Here is a 23,873-nt window from a genome sequence, read left to right as displayed (position 1 = left end):
CCCAGCCAGCAGGGCCATTACAGCTACATTTGTAGGAATCAATGGGACCTTCAAAAAAATGTCTTTGAATCTTCAACATCTAGCCTCTCATGAAGAGACACTCAAATCCAGAAGCCTAAGTGGGGAGAATTTCCATTCTTAAAATGGCTGAACTCGAAATTTCTTCTCTGAAGGCTTCATGCCCCAACTTCTCCCATCCAGGAGAAGCCAGATGGACCTTTCCAAGCAAGTTGAGATAATTGAAGGTCCAATGGGTGCTCTGAAGGTCCCAAACCACTTTGGGGGATCATTCTCTCTCTCTCTCTCTCTCTCTCTCTCTCTCTCTCTCTCTCTTTCTCTCTCTCTCTCTTCTCTTCTCTCTCTCTCTCTCTTTCTCTCTCTCTCTCTCTCTCTCTCTTTCTCTCTTTCTCTCTCTCTCTTTCTCTCTCTCTTTCTCTCTTTCTCTCTCTCTCTTTCTCTCTCTCTTTCTCTCTTTCTCTCTCTTTCTTTCTCTCTCTTTCCCCCCCTCCTCCTGCTCCTCCTCCTCCTCTCCATTGTGTAAATAAGTACAGGGGAACAATAGCAAAGGTTATTTTAATTGGAAAGTATCCTAACCTCCCCCTCTGTCCCGATTGGCAGATAAACCCAGGGAGTCATTGGGAGTGTCAAAGATTGAACCCAGGGACAAAGAATATAAAAGCCCCCTCCCAAAATATTAGGGGCCGCATTTGACCTCTTGGAGATGCAATTCATGGTGTTTCCAAAAATGAGGAACTTGTGTGAATGCAGTCTAAATACGTGAATCCTGCCCGTCTCTTTCCAATTCCAATTTGTGCTTCTCTTGCACTCTTGTGTTTTTTCCTTCCCTTCAGGAAAATGGCCCAAAGTGGGAGCAGAGGAAAGCACACCATTTACACCAAAGAGCAAAGTGGCTTTCCAAGCACATCCTTACCCCAGCTACCAGGCGTTTGGCATGCCAGTTAGGCATCCCAGAGGCCCAAATCCACATTTGCACTGCACACTGCGCATCTCGCCAACAGCCCAGGCAAGGGGCAAGACTGGTGCCCCTTCAATAAATAACCGAGGTCGGTCTTAAATCGTAAACTTCTGCCCTAGGAGTGCCTCCCCCATCAATAGACACATTCAGCCAAAAATATAAATGGGAAAATTTTCAGTCCTTAAAATTGTTGAACTCAGAAACCCAGCTGGCCATCTCTGAAGGCTTCATGCCTCAACTTCTCCCACCCTTGAGAAGCCAAGGCAGAGTAATGTTGGTCAGTTTCCCTTTGGTGCCAGGAGAAAATTGGGGCTGGCAAAAGAAGCCATGGTCAAAAGAAACCTGGTTTAGCAAGCTAACAATCAGCATGCTGTTTACACTTCTTGCTTTCTGGAGCTCAGGAAAGGCCAGTGCGCACTACAAGTCCCATCTCCCATCCCCTCCAGCGGGCTGAAGACCAAAAGGGGCCTCCAGGAAATAACTGAGGTCAGCCTTAAAGCCTAAGCCTCTGGCCATGGGGGTGCCTCCCATCCTGAGAAACTCAGAACCTTAAATGGGGAGATTTTTTAGTGCTTAAAATTGTTGAAAGCCCCAGGAGGGCTGGATCAGAGACTGAACTGGGGGACGAACAGTATAAAAGAGCCATCCCAAAATATTGCTAGCCACTTTCGACCTCTTAGCCATCCTATCCATCCAGGAAACACTGTGGGGTTTCTCCTAAAAGCCATTTGCTTCCTGACCCAAAATGAATGCCAGCAACTGGGTGGGGGGAAGCATGAAAATGGAGGCAGGATTTGTGTTACAATCCCACCCATTGCAGTCCCAACAAATTAGCTCCCATTAACTGCATAGGGGGTGGGGGCAATAGCAAGGGTCATTTTAAAAGGAAAGTATCCTGACCCCACCCCCTCTGTCCTGATTGGCAGATAAAGAAACCCAGGGGGTGGGGAGGGCCAAAGATTGAACCCAGGGGACACAGAGTATAAAAGCCCCAAGCCAAAATATTAGGGGCCCGCATTTGACCTTTTGGGGATCAAATGCATGGCTGTTGCTCCTTCAAGGAGATTTTGCTTTGTGACCCAAAATGAATCCCAGCAACTCAGGTAAGAAATCACCTTTGAGGCCACCCAATTTCTCCCCAATTTGTCTTACTGTTGTCCTAAACGGGGCAAAGCAGATGTAGGGTGTCTCATACAGGTTATGAGAAGTCAGTCTTATGGGGGTTCAGGAAAGGGGCTGGTTCCCAAACCGAGTAAATGGTGCCCCCTCTCTCTCTTTCTCTCTCTCTCTCTCTCTCTCTCTCTCTCTCTCTCTCTCTCTCCTTCCAGAGCCAAATTGCGCTTCACATTGCCCTCTTTTTTTTTTCACTCCCTTCAGGAAAATGGCAGCCATATTGGCATCCCCAAGACTCTCTCTCTCTCTCTCTCTCTCTCTCTCTCTCTCTCTCTCTCTCTCTCTCTGTGTGTGTGTGTGTGTGTGTGTGAAGGAGGCTGAGAGGCGTGAATCCTGCCCGTCTCCTTCCAGAGCCAAATTGCGCTTCACATTGCCCTCTTTTTTTTTCACTCCCTTCAGGAAAATGGTCCAGAGTTGGAGCTACCAGGGGCTAAGTGGAGAAAATGCACCATTTACACCAAGGAGCAAGTGACTGAGGCTTTCCAGGCACCTCCCTAACCTGGCTACGAGGCCCAGGTGCACTTGGGTATCCAAATGGACCAAATCCACGTAAGGACGGATTGGGTCGCCCTGCGCATCCCACCAAGGGGTGGCTGGGGACGAGAAGGCGAGGAGATCTGGGTAGAACCAAGCCCAGAAACTGATGGTTAGTGATTACTTTGTAAATAGAAGCCCAGACAACACGCTGTTTACCAAACATCAAGGTGTTTATGTAAAAAAAAAATCAAGAAAATATATTTTTTAAAAAATAAAAACCTGCAACTGGCATGCATTACAAAGCATAGTGGTATTTTTCTGCAGGTTATGAGAAGTCCACCCTGGGGGGTAGGTTCAGAAAACAGGCCGATTCCAAAACCAGCAGATGATGCTGTGGGAACGTGGCCTAGAGGCGTGGATCCTGCCCTTCTCCTTCCGAGGCCAGGTTGAAGGCCTAGTTACACTCTTGTTTCTCCCCTTAGGAGAAAGAGGTGAGTAGAGGAAGCCCACCAGTTACACCAAGGATCAAATGGCCAGCCTCACTGGTACAAGGACCACGAGAGCCTGGCGGCCATATTGGCATCCCCAAGACCCGAATCCACGTAAGAATGGATCCCACCTCTCATCCCACCAACTGGGGCAAGGGGTGGTGGGGGACAGGAAGGAAAAGGGAGCAAAGGAGAAGGATAAGAGCTGTCTTTCTCCCAACTTTTCTTTTTCCACGCCTGGTTCCAAAATCGAAGAGTCAGGAAACCTAAACCTGTCAGTCACTGAGAGAGTGGACAAACAACGGGCAGAGTGGGACCCCTCTCACCCTTCTCAGTGGGACCTGCTTGGGGTTGACGCTTCAATGTCTCCAGAAAGAACTCGGAGATTCCTAGGACACCCACGAACATTTCAACCTTTGGAAGGATGCCAAGAAATGGATCCTTCCCCATCACAAAACAGCCTCCGGGCTGGATCCACCGTCCCAGTCCAGAAATGAATGTATCTCTGAAATTGCTTCTCAGTAGGGGAGACTTGCAATAAACTTTGTTCTCAAACCATGATTGCCCATATTTTATAGCGTTTGTTTCTGGTTTTAGAGCCGGTTGCATCCTGAACTTGGCGCTAAGAGGCGGAGGATTCACTGACTTGGTTCACCCATCCCGCTAAGCTTTAATTCCCTTTGGTGCTGTGAGAAAATTGGGGTTGGTAAAGAAACCATGGTTAAAAGAAACATGATTTAGCCAGCTACCTAACCCCAGTCAGTATATTCACAGGGATGTGCTACAATTCAAGGCACTGGCTTCCAGTAGGGTCTACTTTCTGGAGTCAATGTTAGGGTAGCATTAACTACAGATCCCATCTTCCTCAGCCAGCCAGGTAATTACAGTTAAGGAACCAAAGAGTCCTTCAATAAATAACTGAGGCCAGAGTTTGAACCTTCAGCTTCTGTTCAACAGATGCCCCAATCAAGAGAGACTTGAACCCCAATCAAGAGAGACTTGAACCCCAATCAAGAGAGACTTGAACCCCAATCAAGAGAGACTTTAACTAGAGTCCTACCAAAGAGAAATCGGAGACTCCTTAGATACCCCAAATATTTCAGCCTTTGGAATGGAGCCAAGAAGGGGATCCTCCCACATCACAAAACAGCCTCTTGGTTGGATCCATCGTTCCAGTCCTGCAGAGCTCTTTGAAGCTCTGGATCTCCAACACACCATCAGGATCTGGACTGATTCCCACCTTTCCCCAACGGCCCCATCTTCTGCAGAAAGGTGGACTTCTCCCTCTCAGCAGAGCCTCTTCTAGGGTGAATCAATGCCCCTGGGGGATAAATGGAGACTCCTAAGGACCCAAAAGGATTTCAATCTCTGGGAGACAGCCAATAAGTGGATCCCTCCACATCCCCAAACAACTTCTCTGTTGGATCCACTGTCCCAGTCCTGCAGAGTTCTGTGGACTGGGACTTCAATATACGTTCAAGAGACAGGAGACAGCCAATAAGTGGATCCCTCCACATCCCCAAACAACTTCTCTGTTGGATCCACTGTCCCAATCCTGCAGAGTTCTGTGGACTGGGACTTCAATATACGTTCAAGAGACAGGAGACAGCCAATAAGTGGATCCCTCCACATCCCCAAACAACTTCTCTGTTGCATCCACTGTCCCAATCCTGCAGAGTTGTGTGGACTGGGACTTCAATATACATTCAAAGTCTAGAATGGTTCCCACCCTTCCCCAACCAGCTCAACAACTCCTGTCCTCCAGACTCCCATACAGGCCCATATCTTATGACCTATATCAACCTACCCAACAGCATCACCTTCATGGGAGGTAGGATATATGGGGGGGGGACACAGTTTTGTGCCTTATTTAATTGTCCAAATGGGGTTTCTTACATATTGGTTTTATGGCTGGATGCTTCCTAAGTTGGGCTTAACAGAAACAAAGGATTCACTGATTTGGTTCCACATTCTGCTAAAACTTAAAGTTGGGAAGTTTTCCTTTGATGTGATGAGAAAAAGAAACCATACTTCAAATAAACATGGTTTAGCGAGCTACCTAACCCCAAGTGAGTTTATTCAAGGAATGTACTGCAAAATTCAACGCACTGGCTAAGCTATTTTCTGGAGCTGGTGATAGGGCAGCAGAAGGGTGGAGTTCTCCTCCCTCTCAGCAGAGCCTCTTCTGGGGTGATTCAATGCCCCTGGGGGGGGAAATTGGAGACTCCTAAGGACCCAAAAGGATTTCAGTCTCTGGGAGACAGCCAATAAGTGGATCCCTCCACATCACAAAACAGCCTCTCCGTCGGATCCACTGTCCCAATCCTGCAGAGTTGTGTGGACTGGGACGTCAATATATGTTCAAGGTCTAGAATGTTCCCACCCTTCCCCAACCAGCTCAACAACTCCTGTCCTCCAGACTCCCATACGGGCCCATATCTTATGACCTGTATCAACCTACCCAACAGCATCACCTTCATGGGAGGTAGGATATATGGGGGGGGACACAGTTTTGTGCCTTATTTAATTGTCCAAATGGGGTTTCTTACATTCTGGATCCCTCCGCATCACAAAACAGCCTCTCCATTGGATCCACTGTCCCAGTCCTGCAGAGTTGTGTGGACTGGGACTCCAATATACCATCAGGATCCCACTTTTTCCCAACCAAGCCAACCGACCCGTCTCCCACGGAGTCTTCTACAAATCCACTCCTATGACCCGTATCAACAGCACAGCTGCCTATTTCTCAAGATCCACAATTGGGGGAAATCAGATCAGATCTCCACTACCCCATGTTATTTATGTCCTGATCCAGCCAAGGAGTTCCGTGGAGCACCGGGTTTGGTAGGACCTTGGAAAAGCATCCTTAGCTCTTTAAGAGTAGAGAATTGGGAGTGGGGGTGTCAACCTCAGCTTGGTCTGAGCTCAGGAGGGGAGAACTTGGAGCTGTTTGTTTTTCCAGGTCTGACCTGGATTGCAAAAGAGGGACGCAGCCCAGCTGCCTTAGGCTGTTTTCAAAAAGTGAGGGTCTGCCACCCCTGAAGCTCCATAGCTACCTGGGAAGCTTTCCTTGTATTCTCCTACAAAGGAGTTTGTCCCAGCTTGCCTGACTTTTGCTTTGCCCAACTGGATGTTAGTTCATTCTTTGGCTTAACCTACAAATAAAACGTCTCTGCTCGCTCGGATGGGAGTCTGATGCCCTTCAAGAGAATTTAGGCATTTGTTGGGTGGGTTGTCAAGCAACTTGGCTTTGAGGATGCACCATGGGGGGAGGCACAAGGTGCTTCAGCTTTTAGTTAAGGAGGAGGAGGAGAAGGGGGGAAGGGAAACATAGTACAAGGGTTCTCCAAGTGGGTCACCCCAGTGGGTAAATTTTTGCTTTCCTAGAGGAAACTCCCCAGTGGATAAATTCTTGCATTGTGTGTACTGGGGTGAAGTCCCCAAAGGGGCTGTTTTTGTCTACACTTCTGTTTGTCCTGACCCTGATGCTCAAGAGGCCAGGTAGTTTCCCATGTTTCCCAGGTACCTTAAGGAATGCTGCCCATACTATTGCTATTATGACTATTATTTGAATCTTTCCCTCCTTTTACTCTGTAGAGCGGGCTTGGGCTACAGCGTCCTTCTCTTCCGTCAATAGGAGTAATTTCGTTACTACCTTTGTATCCCATCCCTCACACTAAGGAGTGACTGGAGACCCTTAGGAAATCAGTTTCTTTGCACCTGTGTGTTTAGGAGACCTGCCTGCTAGGTTTTCCTGCAAAGGGAGAACTTGTCCTGCTGTATACCTTAGTAATTTGTTAGTAACTCGATGGTCTTGGCTGTTTTTAAGGCTTCTAGTTACCCCAGCTTTTTATTACATCCAGGTTAGTGGGTTCCAAACCTCCAGAGACCCAAGATAACCTCTCCCAGCCTCTAGGCAAGCCAACCACAACCCAACTCACTGTTTACTATAATGCCCTTTCCCAGTTCTACTACTATAATGCCCTTTCCCAGTTCTACTACTGGGAAGCAGCTCTTCTTTGCCTTAGGTTGCACCAAGGCTGTTTTAGTTGCCCAAACTAAAGCAACTCACCCTTCCCTCTCACTTTCCCCCCACACCAACAGCAGACCTTCACACACACCTGCCTCTCTACTCCGCCTTTTATAGCCACATCTTGCTGGGTGGGGCCCAGGGAGGGGTCTTAAAGAGAGAAGGGAGGAGCAGCAGCCCAGGTGTTGGCCATTTTGCAAGCAGGCTCTCTGCTCAGTAGCGCAAAAACTCTTCGTTCTTTCTAGAAATTGGGGTGTGAGTTACACTTTGAAGGTCAGTAGGATTACTTTTTCAGCTGGCTGGTTTGCTGCAGCTGGCTGGTTTGCTACAGCTTTAGGAATTTGTGAAACCAGGGCAAAGCCTCCAGCTTTTGGCTCCTGGATGAGATGAATGGCGTGCTTAATATATATACATATATACACGTTACCGGCAGTGTGTGAATGCATAGAAGGTCTAGGAAATCTATAGAATGCGGAATGTTTTTAGGCAAAGAATGAAATGTCTGGGCTATTTTAATGTGCTGCATACTTCCCAAGGCACTGTAGATCATTCCCAGGCATTATAAGAACTATTTAGGCAAAGAATGAAAAGAGGGGCCAGGAGAAGAGTTAGGGTTAGTTACTCTTTATTGGAAAGACCTGTAGGAAAATGGAAGAAGAAACTCAACATACTGTAAAGTAGACTTTCTTACTTAAAAAAAGAAAGAAAGAAAAAAGGACCAGTATTTACCTCCCTATTGCAAGAAAGAAGACTAGAATAGCATTTTAGGAGGAGTATTTTATTCATTAAAGGAGAATATTTGTCGCTCAGGGTTAACACGAGGTGGTCCTGGGTGCTCTTTGAGCTTTCTTGCTTTCTTGCAGATGTTTCATTACCCAACTAGGTAATGTGTGGTAGAGTATTTGATATTTGCTGGTGTGCCTTTTGGCATTGCATAGAATGGCTAGGAAATGTTAAGTATTTCATTCTTTGGCATCCCATTTTTTTTTTTTTTGGCATTCTATCGATTTTCTAAGCATTCTATAAAATGCCTAATTTCATACACTGATGGTATCGTATGTATATTCAACTGAGTTCTACTTAAATGAATAGGGAGAAAGAAGAGAAAGAGGGAGAGACAGAAGGAGGGAGAGAGAAAGAGGGAGAGGAGAGGGAGAGAAAGAGAGAGATAGAGAGAGGGAGAGAAAAAGAGAGAAAAAAGAGAGAGAAAAGAGACAGGGAGAGAGATAGGGAGAGACAGACAGAGAGAGAGAGGAAAAGAAACAGAGAGAGAGAGAGATTTGATGTATGTGTTGTTGTAGCCTCCTTAGGACTGGGGTGGGCTATAAATATCTAATCTAAGATTCAGTTGAATCTAATTGAACCCAACATCCATACTGGGGTAGGAACTTGAATTAGGGCTAACCTAAATGCGTTAAGATTTAGACAGAAACTAATCAAGGAGAGAAGCAACCTAGAACCAAGGAGAAATTTCCTGACGGTGAGAATAATTAAGCACTGGGACAATTTGCCTCCAGAAGTTGTGGGTGCTCCATCCCTGGCGGGTTTTTAAGGAAAGATTAGATGGCCACTTGTCTGAATTGATAGAGGGTCTCTTGCTTGAGCAGGAGGTTGGACTAGATGACCTCCAAGGTCCCCTCCAACTCCCTTGTTCTGTATTTAAAGCAACTTTAATAAGTACAGGTATTACAAAAATGCAAACGTTTGGTACTTCTGTTCAATTTTAGGTTCCTGGATAAGATTTTTCTGTTGGTTGCAACCCCTGAACAACACAATGTTGTTTTCAATCCTGAGTAGGATCCCAACTGCAAAGGAAAAAAAACAGGTCCTCCCCCCAACAGGTGTGTGTTCACAAATAAATTTGCAAGTCACCCCAGCCCACAGGGACTTCAAGGAAGTGTTTAAAAAGTGTACAGAATGCATTAATTGCACATACGAGTGAGAAGGCCCTTTAGTTATGTATTGTGAAGTCAATCTTTGTGGAGGTTGTGGTCTCTCTCAGCTTGGTTGTTTTCCTTGCAGACATTTCATTACCCACCAACTCCTACTGGTGACGTTACCTAGTTGGGTAATGAAATATTTGCTACCAGCTCAGCTCAGAGAGCACCAGATCTTCTCTTTGACTTCTTGTGGCCCTTGGCTGCTTTTTTTAACCCCATAATGTCTTGGCTCTGAAATAACAGAGCTTGTTTTTCTCTCAATCCTGTTTTCCAGGTTTGGTTTCAAAATAGAAGAGCAAGAAAACCTAATCCTATCCACCATGGAGAATATAAATGTTTTATTGATTTTCTAGTTTTACATGTAAGTATTTAAAAAGCAACGTGGCGGCAGAGTTAATTGATAATACAATGACATACAAATATCTTTAGTACAAGTCTCAAGCTACTACACGGAGTATTTCCTCTCTTTTCCCCTTAATATTTACTGTCTCTAAAAATGACATTCTTACATTTATCGATAATTTTTGGTGTATATGTATTCTCGTTATGTTAACATTCAATCTTTGTAGACAATCAAGGTTCTAATTGGTTTCCCCCAATTTTTAGTTTCCCATTCATATATAACCTTAACATTTAATATTTCTAATTTCCAAGTTTTAAGTAACTAAAGTTCCCTTTATTACAATTCATCGCAAAGTCTAATATTCAGAATGCACATCTTATCTATTCAAATTTGTTCTATTTCTCACCATCTTACATCAACTAATTGATAATACAATATACCATTCTTATTTTCTATTAATTCTGTCTATCTGGACTTCTCAGCACAGACCAATGGAGACCCCTCGGACACCTCCCAACCTTTCAACCTCTGGGAAAAAGCCAAAGAAGCAGATCTCTCCACATCACAAAACAGCATCTCTGTTGGATCCACTATCCCAGTCCACAGAGGCACTGTGGACTGGGAGTCCAGATCCCCCTCTGGATCTGGATTGGTTCCCCACTTTTCCCCACCTGGTCCAGCACCAACATCGCCTGTGACCCATATCACCAACAACAGATTTCTCAAAATCCACAGCTGGGGGGTCATGTCTGTTCTACCAGACCTTGCTCGTGTTCCGTTCCAGCTGAGGATCTCCACAGAGCACTGAACTTTTGGTCCTGACTCCAGAGGCATCTGACAATGGGCAAACACCGCAAGTTAGTTTGCACAATAACATTCTGGTTTCTATTCAGATTGTACAGATTTTCCACCTTTTACTAAAGATCCCCCGTGGAGAAAGAACATTTGCGAGTTTTGTTGTCATTTTTTGAGGCCCAGCTTAGGTGAGATCTGCACCCACCTTCCTGATCTTTCCCAAAGGGTCTGAAGACCTGACTCTGCCAGTTGGCCTGGGACCCCAACAGGGTGTGTGTGTGTGTGTGTGTGTGTGTGTGTGTGTGTGTGTGCATCACTCTGGAAGTTGTTAAAAGATTAAAACAAGACCACCACCACCCACAGTGTGCATCTTGCTTTCTTCTTCCCCATCTTTTCATTGTAATGTTAATTGTAATGTACTTCTGTTCAATTTTAGGTTCCTGGATAAGATTTTTTCTGTTGGTTGCAACCCCTGTACAACACAATGTTGTTTTCAGTCCTGAGTAGGGAGAACTGCAAGGGAGAAAAACAGATCCTTCTCCCCCCCCCAGGTGTGTGTTCACAAATAAATTTGCAAGTCACCCCAGCCCACAGGGACTTCAAGGAAGTGTTGAAAAGTGTAAGGAATGCATTAATTGCATATACGGGTGAGAAGGCCCTTTGGTTATGTATTGTGAAGTCAATCTTTGTGGAGGTTGTGGTCTCTCTCAGCTTGGTTGCTTTCCTTGCAGACATTTCATTACCCACCAACTCCTACTGGTGACGTTACCTAGTTGGGTAATGAAATATTTGCTACCAGCTCAGCTCAGAGAGCACCAGATCTTCTCTTTGACTTCTTGTGGCCCTTGGCTGCTTTTTTTAACCCCATAATGTCTTGGCTCTGAAATAGCAAAGCTTGTTTTTCTCTCAATCCTCTTTTCCAGGTTTGGTTTCAGAATAGAAGAGCAAGAAAACCTAAACCTATCCACCATGGAGAAAGTGGTCAGCAGGAGGAGGTCATGGTCTATCTGGACCTCTCAGCGCAGACCAGTGGAGACTCCTCCAAACCTTTTAATCTCTGGGAAAAAGCCAAAGAAGCAGATCCCTCCACACCACAAAACAGCATCTCTGTTGGATCCACTGTCCCAGTCCACAGAGGCTCTGTGGACTGGGAGTCCAGATCCCCCTCTGGATCCCAATGGCGATGGAGAAAAATAAGTTCTTTCCCCCCCCTCCCACTCAGGGTGCATGTTGCTCCCTTCTTCCCCATCTTTTAATTGTAATGTTTTGGAAGGATTCTGTAACAGCTTTGTGCCCTGGGCCATCTGCCTGGTAAACTCGTAAGATTTGTTTCTCATTCCACGTATAGAGTAAAAAAAAAAACAGAAGTAGACGGGTGGCATCTTTTCTGACTAAACCATTTATGAAAAGGCAGACAAGTTTGGAGCTCATGAAAGCTTCGGCTTTTAGTAGCATTGGTTACTTGGGAAAAGTGCTACAAGATGCCTTCTGCTGTCCTGCTATCCTAAACCAAGATGCCTCTCCTCCTATTGTGCATGTAAGAAGGTTAATCTTCTGCCTAATTGGTGTAAGGAAGTGAGAGGTCATATGTCAGGTCAGAGCTGAAAGGGCAAGTTGAAGACTGAGAGAATGGGGTACTTAAAAGAGAGAGGGGTTAAGAGTGAATGGGTGCTTAGCAAATGTAGATTGAACAGAAAAGTGAATGGCCAGGAGAAATAAGTACACTAAAGTGGTTTGGTCATATAGAGACTATGGCATAGCAATCTTCCTCTTCTTCTTCTTCTTCTTCTTCTTCTTCTTCTTCTTCTTCTTCTTCTTCTTCTTCTTCTTCTTCTTCTTCTTCTTCTTCTTCTTCTTCTTCTTCTCCTCCTTCTCCTTCTCCTTCTCCTTCTCCTTCTTCACTTCTCTTCTCCTTCTCCTTCTCCCTCCTCCTCCTCCTCTCTCCTCCTCCTCCTCCTCCTCCTCCTCCTCCTCCTCCTCCTCTCCTCCTCCTCCTCCTTCCTCCTCTCTTCCTCCTCCTCCTCCTCCTCCTCCTCCTTCTCCTTCTTCTCCTTCTCCTTCCTCTTTCTCTTCTTCTTCTCCTCCTCCTCCTCCTCCTCCTCCTCCTCCTCCTCCCCTCCTCCTCCTCCTCCTCCTCCTCTTCTTCTTCTTCTCCTCCTCCTCCTCCTCCTCCTCCTCCTCCATCTTAATTTCTTTGGCTTATCATTTCTTATTCCTTTATGACAACATTTCCTAAAATGTCTTTCCCCAGAGGGAACAGTGTGATTACCTGGATAAAAGGATAAATGATTCCTGCATTGAACAAAGAAAGATAGCTGGCAGTTTTTTTAAAAAAAAACAAGAAAACTTTTTAATCTCTATGGTTTTGTTACATTTCCTTTGAAAAGGGAACATGTGGTGTGGCGTCTTACAGCAATCATTAGACAACCGTGCTTTTTTTTTCTTTTTCTTTTCAAAGTTCATTTTAAACTCGGCTATAAATCAGATAAACTCTTGAGTAATCCTACAGCCTTTAAAAACTCGTGGATGAATCGACGTAGACTGTAACTTACAATGGCTGCTGATAACCTATTGTCTCAACTCTGCCGGGTTCTGCAAATTTGCAAAATGTAGATAATAGATTGCAGAATGGGGCTGGGGGCAAAACCTTTCATTGTGTTTAATCATTAGAGCATAAGCAAAAATCTGCTGCAAACTGATTCCAGGTAAAAAAAAGTTTCAAATCTCTGTATTTATTTCCCAGCCCAGTTAATGAAGTCTTAATTCAATCCTTGTCCTTTACCTGGCCCAGTCCCTGCTGTCTGTTGAGATTAAGAAACAAAACAAACAAATATATCTCTATATATTTAATTTGTATAACAATGTCTTTGTGTCTCTTTCTCTGTGTGAAAGGTTTCTAAGTATGACTGCTATATTGAGTTTCTCTTAACAAATCCTTCTTTTTCTATTGGAATTTAAAAGCTGTAAATGAGACATTGTCTTTCTCAAATATAATTTTTAAAAATATATTATGAAGAATATTGCTTGATTAAGTGTGGATCTTGACCAAGAGAATGATATTATGTCGGGAAAGCATATTATTCTTTTGATGTATTTAATTTTTGAAATATCTTTATAAGTCTGCAAATGAGAAGAAGAAAGATGTTTTCTGTATGGCTTTAATTAGAAATTTAGATCTTAATTACTCTTTTAAGGATATTATGTTTACTGGCCTTTCTTATTTTTATCCTTTGTTTTCTTTAATCATTGCAATGTTTGTCAGAGTATTTTTTATTTACATTAAAGAATTTTTTTCCATTTATGGAATGGATGCGTCCTATTTTGTTACTTGTCTTTCACAAAAATATATTTTTTAGGAAAAGGAAATACATTTACTGCCCTTTTTATTCCTCCCAAAGATAATAAAGGCCAGCAACTTAAAAGACAAATATCTTTTACTGTTTTTATTGTAATTTTTTTGCCTTTTAGGAGCCAACTTGAATTGTCGGAAGGTGGGAGGCACAAAAGGTCAATAAAATTATTATTATTATTATACAGAATGGACATTTACAGCTGTGTTTTATAATTTTTCTAAAGGCAAGACGAGTTGAGATGCAGGGAGCAATGAGGGAGGAGAAGCAATGTATTCACATAGAGAGGTCTTTATTTTCATTTTTTATTTGTTTATCAAAATATAAAATACAAAGGAAAATGAAAATAATGGGAAAGTAAGGGAGAAAAAAGAAAAAAGCGAACAGTAAAAGGGGAAAAAATCAAAAAAATGACTTCTGATTCTTTTTAGTATAGTACAGTAAGATAGTAATGTACAGCCGTATGTTGTATATAGTATAATAATAATAATAATAATAATAGTAATAATAATAATAATATTAATAGTAATAATAATAATAATATATCCCTGGGTAAGGACTCAATAGGTAGACAAAATGTCAAATCCAGTCTGAACATCTGGCTGACTGTGCGATGATCCATAATAATAATAATAATAATAATAATAATAATAATAATAATAATAATAAAAAGTTGGAAGGGACCTTGGAGGTCATCTAGTCCAATCCCCTGCTCAGGCAGGAAACCCTACACCATTTCGGACAAATGGGGTGTCCAATCTCTTCTTAAAGACTTCCAGTGTTGGAGCATTCACAGCTTCTGGAGGCAAGTTGTTCCACTGGTTAATTGTTCTGTCAGGAAGTTTCTCCTTAGTTCTAGGTTGCTTCTCTGCTTGATTAGTTTCCATCCGTTGCTTCTTGTCTGGCCTTCTGGTGCTTTGGAGAACAGAAAAGAGTTGGAAGGGACCTTGGAGGTCATCTAGTCCAACCCCCCCTGCTCAGGCAGGAAACCCTATACCATTTCGCACAAATGGCTGTCCAGTCTCTTCTTAAAAACTTCCAGTGTTGGAGCATTCACCGTTTCTGGAGGCAGGTTGTTCCACTGGTTAATTGTTCTAGGTGTGTGTCATGTATGTGTTTCACTTTGAGAGCGGGCAACTAAATTTCATTTTTTGATGTGTAAAAAAATGACAATAAAGATTATCTTATCTTTTTACTTTTATATGTTAATATATACAGTACATATACAGTATGTAAGAAACCTATCTAATCAGCAGAATCCAAAGTCAAAGTTTCATTCCCCCCCCACACACATCACAAGCAAAGCTGCAAATTGGTTTCCAAGTGGAAATAGAAACGTCTTCTTTGGCTGATTGCAGTGTCTGGATGGGAGACCACCAAGAGAGAACATTTCCAAAATTTCTCCCCAGAGAAATTGCACAGGTGGCCAGATTGATTTTCCGTTCCAGGAGCAAAAAAATTACAATGGAAAAGACACCTCCTGGTTGAAGGGGAAGGGGGGAAGGGGGGGGTCCTAGTCTGTATTCTTCCTTTTTCCTCACTTTTAGAGGTCGCAGGTCACCCCCAGCCCTGCAGAGCTGCAAAATTTGCATGCTCTTTGACACCGTGGATCCTTTTGCAGGGGAGAACTGCACTCATTCTTTCAAGCAAATGCCCCCGACTCTGCACAAATTACTCTTCCAAGTATTTTTCCAACCTGGACCACTTTAAGAAGGGTGAACTTTCAACTTCCAGAATTCCTGTCGAAGTTGCCCAGATTGTTAAAAAAACGAAACAAAACTAACAACCAAGCACTGGATCTGTCTGTAATACCGGCTCCCACCAGGAGGGGACAGCAGAGCACAAGCTAACCGGCGAGAAAGAAGCCTCAATTCTGCCGGTTACTATGGTAACCCGGTGTCCGTTTCCCCCCCCCTTGGATAATCTTCCCCCTCGTGCGGAACGAAGAGAACGCGAGCCGCGGTTTCCGGGTGGGACGCTTTAAAAGAGACGGACCGAAAAGAGGGCATTTCCGGTCGGGGCTCCACGTGGGGAGAGCGGAAGGGAGCCGGGCAGCCAAAGACTGAGTCGAGGGTAAAGCTCGACCCGTGTCGGCGCGTTGTTTGAATGCGGGTTGGGACGTGGGGATGATGTGCTTGGCGGGCCGGGGAGAGGGTGGTGCAGGTGCCGTCCTGGAAGGGGCCCCGCGGGTGTCTCCCTCGCCGGGCTGAGCCCTTAGAGAAGCTCGGAGGGAGCCGTTACAGCTCCTGGGCTCCTCACGGTGGCCGTCGGGGTGCCATATATGCTTTTCATAGGTGTCTGTGTCTGTGTGTATCTATAGGTGTAATCTATCGCCTCTCTGTCTACGTGCCTATATCTTTATCATGTATCAACCTATCTTTAATTTGTCTCTCTCACATATCTGTCTGTCTTGTTTGTCTATCTCTAATTTGTGTCTGTCTCCTGTATCTCTTATCTATCTCTATTCTGTTTCTATGTCTGTATCTATCTATATCTTTATCATCATCTATCTGTCCATCTCTCCATCTATCATCTATCTACCTATCCCAGCCAGCCAGCAAGCCAGCCAGCTATCGATTGATCTATCTATCTATCTATCTATCTATCTATCTATCTATCTATCTATCTATCTATCTATCTATCTATCTATCTATTCATCCACTCTCTCTTCCTATATCATCTATCTATCTATCTATCTATCTATCTATCTATCTATCTATCTATCTATCTATCTATCTATCTATCTATCTATCTCTTATCTACCTACCTACCTTACCTACCTACCTACATCCATCCATCATATATCTATCATCTACCTACCCACCTACCCTATTTAGCTAGCTATCTAGCTATCTATCATCCATTCCATCTATCTAGCTATCATCCATTCCATCCATCTATATCTATCTATCTGTCTGTCTGTCTGTCTATCTATCTAGCTATCTATCTATCTAGGTATCTAGCTATCTATCTATCTCTTTTATCTACCTACCTACCCTATCTACTTTCCTACCTACTCCATCCATCCATCTATCTATATCGCTCTATCATTTTGTTTACAATTTTATACAGTATAATTTATGTATAGCATATAGGGTGCACCAAAAGTCAGACCCCACACAGAATTTATTATATAATGTGTATTACACATTCCAGTTGGTTGCCATTTTCTTCTGAACACCACCTTGCTGCTTTGACCCCTGGTCTTTGAATGCTCCTAATTATAGCAATATTTTTTTATTGGGGCGAAAAAAAAATCTTGCGATTGATCTATAGGTGTGTGTGTGTGATATACAGCCCCCAAACCTGGTCTTTTTTGGGCACATCCTGTATATATGTGGATATGAAAGTAAATTGATATACAGTATGTCTTTCCTAAGCTAAGTGTGGAAATGCTGTTTCCTTCCTCACCTCCCAGCATGCAAACTGGGACCATGGAGGATGCTGAACTGGGAAAGGATACTGTGAAAGTGGCTGCTTTATATGTTTTGTTTCTTTCTACGTTTTCATGGGGACTCTCCCAAGTTTACACTGAATTTGTAAAATTGCATGACTGGGGAAGTGACTTTGGACAACATTTGAATAAAACTCTCTGCTGGGCCCTCTGCTAATTTATAAAATTTACAGAACAAAGATCTTTAGACAGAAGAGATGAGGACTTCTGTAAGCTGTCATGTAGAAATGACACACCTTCTGCTCGCATGATGGCCTGTATCATGTTTAACGCTCTTTTCCTTGACTTTATCTCAGTATCTTGGTGAAAAACGAGCTTTTTGCCTCACATGGTTGCTGGACAGAAGGGGGGAGAGATGGAGGAGAACAACCAGAAACAACATCGCAAGAAACACAGCGGGCCCAAGGCTGGCAAGAAAAAGAAGCGGCATTTGAAAGATTTAGGAATTGAAGATGAAGAGGACGCCAGGAAGAGAAACCCCAAGGCTTTTGCGGTCCAGTCTGCAGTGCGCATGGCCAGATCGTTCCACAGGTGACTTCACAACTAGATTGGCTCTGCTAACTATATTGCCATTATTGGCTCCTGTGGGGATGGGATGGCAAAGGGTGTTATAGCAAATAAGATCCGTTTAGGGTTTTTTTTTTTGTAAGAATAAAGGCAGGATACAAATAAATAAAAACAAATAAATACCCTCTGTCGAGGACAAAGCTTATAGTTTGCCATGGGCAAGCTTATAGTTTGGGCAAGCTTATAGTTTGCCATGCTTTACAACACAATGAGAGAAATTAATTAAATTAGGTAGATGAAGGCTTTCTATACAGGTGGATGCTCTCTCTCTATAGGTTTGAGGCGTATCCCACTGATTCCCTATAGGGTGCAGGACCCCGAGGATACATCATATAATTTGGGGTGGAATGTGACCAGACCCCAAGCTTATTAGATGAGGTGAACTTTTTTTCTGCCTGACTAAAGGATGGAATTTAAGTAAAAGCTAACCTACTAAGCTAAACAAATCATGTTAGGGTTTGTTTTTTTTGGGTGTGTTTGTTTCTGCATTTCTGTATTCTTTTTTTTAAAAATAAGATTCATCTGAACGGCAGCTTATTGCCGAAACTTTGCAGTCTAAGAGTGAGAGCCTCAGTTTTTCCTCCTCGCTCCCTGTTTGTCATGGAATCTTAACTGCCGGTATTGAAACACTGTAAAACGAATCACCCCTTCTTTTCAAATTTGGATTTTCAAATGAAGAGTACGTACTATATTCATTGCATGTGAAAATTTCTGGAAAACACTCTTGGTCCTAGTAATAAACGTGGACCTACTACAAGTAGTTTGTGACTTAACAATAGTTTGTTTAGTGACTGTTGGAAATGACAAGGGCACTGGGAAAAGCGACCTACGACTTTTGCACAACGGCAGCAATTCCCACGGTCACGTGATCAAAATTCAGACGCTTGGCTACTGACGGTTGCAGAGTCCCGGGATCACGCGATCCCCTTTTGCGGCTTCTGACAAGCCAAGTCAAGGGGGAAGCCAGATTGGCTTAACAAACCATGTTAGTAACTCAACGGCTGCAGTGATTCACTTTATTTATTTATTTATGAGACTTATATACCGCTTTAAGTGCAAGCACTCTCTAAGCGGCGTACACCAGTAAGCAATGTCTATATATATATTTACATTGCCCCCAACAATCTGGGTCCTCATTTTACCTACCCCGGAAGGATGGAAGGCTGAGTCAACCTTGAGCCGGTGAGATTTGAACCGCTGACCTGCTGAACACAGTCAGCTAAAGTGGCCTGCAGTACTGCACTCTAACTGCTGCGCCACCTCGGCTCACTTAAGGAAGGAAGGCAAAGGTCACTTAAGAAATGTCTCGTTTAGCCACGGAAATGGCTTCAGTTGTGGTCGTAAGTGAAGGACTACCTGTCTTACCTCTGAATGCAGCCACTATAATCCTGCTTGAGCGGGGGGCTGGACTAGAAGACCTCCAAGGTCCCTTCCAGCTCTATTGTGTTCTAATTTTAATCGAATGATTTTTTTTGTTTTTAACTCGCCTGCAATTCTCATTCTGAAAACAGGGCCCAGGATTTGAAAACCAAAAAGCATCACATTCCGGTGGTCGACCGGACCCCGTTAGAGCCCCCTCCAGTGGTGGTGGTCGTGGTGGGCCCTCCCAAGGTTGGGAAAAGCACCTTGATAAGATGCCTCATTAAGAATTTCACACGGCAGAAGTTAGTCGACATTCAAGGCCCTGTAACCATTGTATCAGGTAAAAAAATAAATAAATTGCATATAACCAGTTTTTTTTAAACACTAGATTGCAATTGAAAAAAAAACAACACATCTTTGTATTTTTAACCAAGTCTAACCATATTCCTTGTTCTGTTTCTCGTCTTTGGTGGGCAGGTAAAAAACGTCGGCTAACCATAATTGAATGTGAGTGTGACATCAACGTGATGATTGATCTTGCCAAAGTTGCTGATCTGGTAAGTGTTATGTGGTCTCTAACGAGACAGAGAGAGGCTTCCTCAAAATAAAAAAAATAGATTGAAGAAGCTAACTAGCATCGTTAACTAGCAGTTAACTAGCAGTTAATCACAGTTGGTTCAGTGACTGTTTGAAGTGACAAAGGCACTGTAAAAAGTGACTTATAACCGTGCTTAAATGTACATTCATCAGCATCCATTAAAATGAGATGTCTGTTGAAAGCCAGAATACAACCATTGGTTTTAATAGCTAGGAAAGTCCGATAGAGTAAGGCCAGATCATTGCTTAAGTCAAGTGTCTTCAACCTTGGCAACGTAACGACTTGTGGACTTCAACTCCCAGAATTCCTCAGCTGGCTGAGGAATTCTGGGAGTTGAAGTCCATAAGTCGTTAACGTTGCCACGGTTGGAAATCCCTGATCCAAATGACTTTTTCTTTTGAGAAGAAGAACACACTGAGAACAGATTTCATAAACAGATCTATGCTGCTGATCCTTTTTTTGGTCTAAGGAACGTTACGCAAAGCACCGAAAAATGGTACATAGGAAGCAGAATAAATTAAAGATGGGAGAGAAAAAAAGGGAATCTAATTTAAGTTCTACCAATACATTAAATTGATAAGTGCACGAAAGTTGACCTTTATCAGTAGTTACTACCTGTTTTGGCATGTTTTAGTAAGATTTTTTTTTTTTTAAAGTGCAGTAGTTTGTTCCCCCCATCCCAAGATTTTTTTTTCTTTTTTTCAATTTCTCTCTCAGGCTTTGATGCTCATCGACGCCAGTTTTGGATTTGAAATGGAAACCTTTGAATTCCTGAACATCTGCCAGGTCCACGGTTTCCCCAAAATCATGGGCGTTCTGACCCACCTGGATAGCTTCAAAAACAACAAGCAGCTCAAGAAGACCAAAAAGAGATTAAAGCATCGGTTCTGGACCGAGGTCTACCAGGTACGATGTGCATCAACCTGCTTTAAATGGGTCGGGAGAAATGTATCGAAAAGGAAAGAAAACCAAGTGGGGGGTGACTTTATAATCTCATTTAAAACCAGAGATTTAACAAATGCACGTGACAAGAAGAACCTGCATATTCTGTCATCTGCATAGTTGAGGTACCATTTTATTCATCTGGGGGGGGGGATCATTTTATTCCTCCCTTGTGTCAGCTCTGCCTGGGCATCCTGCCATCAAAAGAAGTGGGGAGGGAAGGATGAAAAGGAAGGATGAAAGGGCAATGACGCTTTGTGTCTACATCAGTGGTTCTCAACCTTTTAAATGCCGCGATCCCCAACCGGTCGTAAGTCGAGGACTACTCAACTGGTGCAGCCCCATTTGCAGAATGGGACTTTTGGCGGGCTCAGCAGGGCAGAGACAGCCTGGACAATTCCTATTGGCTTTTGAAAGCCAATAGAATAAAAGGGAGTAGCACAGCTAAGGAAAAGGGGGAAAAAATAGCGGACTGCATTGTTTGGCGACCCCCGTGAAATGGTCATTCGACCCCAAATGGGGTCCCGACCCACAGGTTGAGAACCACTGGTCTACATGATAGGAAATCAGGATGGTGTGATAAGGACCAGGGCAGCCGGATCCTGTTTGTACCAGCATCCCACAGCCAGGATCTCCCCCAAACTTCTTAGAGATCTCAAACCATCCTGGCGAGCTCTGGTTGGCTGGAAACGGACTGGTCCCTGGCAGAGGAAGGGATGGGCTGGGGGCAAACCTACATCTTATTTTTATATCTATCTGTTGTGATTCCGTGCCAGCCTGTGCTCCCGGCAGCTGAGTCCAGGGAATCAGGAGGAGGAGGAGGGGGGGGGGGCTGGAGAGCCATCAGAGTCAGAGGAAGGCTCTGATGAGCTCCAGGACTCAGCCTGGGCACGAGTAGAGGGGAAGCTTGAGTCAGCCTCAAGACACTCGCAAAAGCAGACCAGGCAACAAGAGCAGGACAGAGGGAGGCCGTGGGGCGGCTCCAAGGGAGGAGGAGAAGGCATTGAGAAGCCACGCCTTGGGGGCTGCATAATAAAAAGGGACTGTGTGGGCGGTGCTGGTTGCTGAGGGCAACCGCTTGCAAAGGACTCAAGTTTCATGGAATCAGATTCTGTTCACCTTGCCTGTGAACAATTCTCCGTTTGAATTGTGCTCTGCCATTAGACAATTCTCCATTTGCATCGTGGTTTTTTTTTGCCTTTGCTTTTGGGACATTTTGCAGGTCTGCACCTAATTAATAAAAGGGGTTTGTTTTTCCTGCATTTTCAGCCTACCTGTTAAAAGAGGGGTTGGTCCTTGTGAATTAACAAGGACTCACGTAGGCTGGGACAGAACAGGAAGGATGAAAGGGCAATGAAGCTTTGTGTCTACGTGATAGGAAATCGGGACGGTGCGGGGAGGAATGACGGGTGAAAAAAGACCAGGCCAGACAGATCCTGTTTGTACCAGCATCCCACAGCCAGGATCACCCCCAAACTTCTTAAAAGATCTCAAAACATGCAGGGGAGCTCTGGTTGGCTGGAAACAGACTGGTCCCTGCTCGGGGGATGGGATGGGCTAAGGGCAAACCTACACCTTATTTTTGTATCTATCAAACACGGTAAATTTCAGAGCTGGCTCGACTTTACGGCAGCCAACATCCCTAGTAAAAGAACCCTTTGCTTCAACCAAATGGAGTCGAAGGCTTTTCTTTCCCAAGGCAGGGGTCCCCAACCTGTGGGCCGCGGCCAACTTGTGGTCCACGAGCAGCTTGCAACTGGGCCATGTAAACGGATGGCGAGCACAAGCGTGCATCCTAACTTGTGCGACCAGCGGTGAGCCCGTGCATGCGTGCTCCATTCACGTGGACGACAGGCGCGTGTGTATGTCGCTTGCACAAATGGGAGTTGCGGACGCACGCTGGCTGGCTGCCTGCGTGAACCCTCTCTTCCCCCCCCTCCTCAACCCCTCTCCCCCAGTCTGCAAGGCTGGAAACATTGGGAACTCTGTCCTAAGGAATCGGACCGGGGCAGGTGTAACACCTGTTTTTTCTTTTACCTGTAAATGGGAGGCGAGCAATGAGGCAAGAAGACCAAAAAGGCTGTTATGATTAGTACAATATCATTCAGTGGGTCTCTAGCTGCACGAAGGCAGAGATACAAATTAGAAACAGGTCGTTCTTGTTTAGCAACCAGGGTTGGCACCACGGCTCAGCCATTAAGCGAGAAACCACGGCTGTGTTGGTGATCTAACTTCATTTTTCCTTTGCTTTACAGCCCTGCGAGGGTTGTAAATACAAACCATAGGTGTAAAGTTACTTAAACCTCACCACCGTAACTGGGAATAGTGGCTAAGTGAGTCAAGTCGCTAAACAAAGACTACCTGGGTAGTATAAAACGGCCCGTGAAACCGGCATCATTTTTGCCAACGTCCTTCTAACAATGTGACTTCAACCTTCTTTGTGACAATGCTGTGGTGTGCGTATACCTGCCAAGTGGCGTTTCATTTCGAATTTCCGCGTTACCCAATCGAGTTTTTAACACGGTAGTTAAAACTAATCCTGTATGCAAGGAAAGAAATTCCATTCTGGATTAAAACAACAACAACGGTTAAGGAAGGGCAGTGTATTGCTTCAATTGCAACTTGAGCGTACGTGCGTTCTATGTATTCATTTAATTTTTAAATTCAGGGTGCCAAATTATTCTACCTTTCCGGGATGGTGCACGGAGACTATCAGAAACAGGAAGTCCACAATCTGGGGCGGTTTATTTCTGTGATGAAATTCCGCCCCCTGACTTGGCAGACAACTCATCCCTACATCTTGGCGGACAGGTGATTTATTGTTGATTCCCCTTCCTCCTCCTTCCCTTCCTTGGCCCTCTTTGACCTCCCTGCCTTCCTTGACCTCCCTCCCTCCCTCTCCTTGACTTCCCTCCCTTCCTTCCTCCCTTCCTTGATGTTCCTCCCTTCCTCCCTTCCTTGACCTCCCTCCCTCCCTCCCTCTCCTTCACTTCCCTCCCTTCCTTCCTGCATTCTTGATGTTCCTCCCTCCCTCCCTTCCTTGACCTCCCTCCCTCCCTCGACTTCCCTCCCTTCTTTCCTCCATTCCTTGATGTTCCTCCCTCCCTTCCTTGACCTCCCTCCCTCCCTCTCTCCCTCCCTCCCTTCCTTGACCCCCCTCCCTCCCTTTCCTTGACCTCCCTCCCTCCCTTGACTTCCCTCCCTCTCTCCCTTGACCTCCCTCCCTCTCTCCCTTCCTCTCTCTCCGTTTCCTTGACCTCCCTCCCTCCCTCCCTTTCCTTGACCTCCCTCTCTCCCTCCCTTCCTTGACCTCCCCCCTCTCTCCCTCCCTCCCTTCCTTGACTTCTCTCCCTTCCTTGACCTCCCTCCCTCCCTTCC

At 44.5% G+C, this 23,873-nt stretch overlaps 1 protein-coding gene across 3 annotated transcripts in view; it reads left to right on the top strand.

The window, feature by feature from the left end:
- Positions 1-15,538: 15,538 nt before the first annotated feature.
- The window catches only part of BMS1 (BMS1 ribosome biogenesis factor), a 34,297-nt gene continuing 25,962 nt past the window's right edge, over positions 15,539-23,873 (top strand). For all 3 annotated transcript variants that reach the window (XM_039340751.1, XM_039340752.1, XM_039340750.1), the window contains exons 1-6: positions 15,539-15,645; positions 17,323-17,557; positions 19,105-19,295; positions 19,433-19,512; positions 20,271-20,459; positions 23,164-23,306. In XM_039340751.1, the coding sequence (XP_039196685.1) occupies positions 17,355-17,557; positions 19,105-19,295; positions 19,433-19,512; positions 20,271-20,459; positions 23,164-23,306 (806 nt within the window). In that variant the 5' untranslated portion in view covers positions 15,539-15,645; positions 17,323-17,354. The remainder of the gene's footprint in view (positions 15,646-17,322; positions 17,558-19,104; positions 19,296-19,432; positions 19,513-20,270; positions 20,460-23,163; positions 23,307-23,873) is intronic.

Source organism: Crotalus tigris, unplaced genomic scaffold (genome assembly GCF_016545835.1).
Source record: "Crotalus tigris isolate CLP2741 ecotype Arizona unplaced genomic scaffold, ASM1654583v1 scf7180000017753.6788120, whole genome shotgun sequence".
NCBI classification, from domain to species: Eukaryota; Metazoa; Chordata; class Lepidosauria; order Squamata; family Viperidae; genus Crotalus; species Crotalus tigris.
This window is presented reverse-complemented; position numbering and strand designations above follow the sequence as displayed.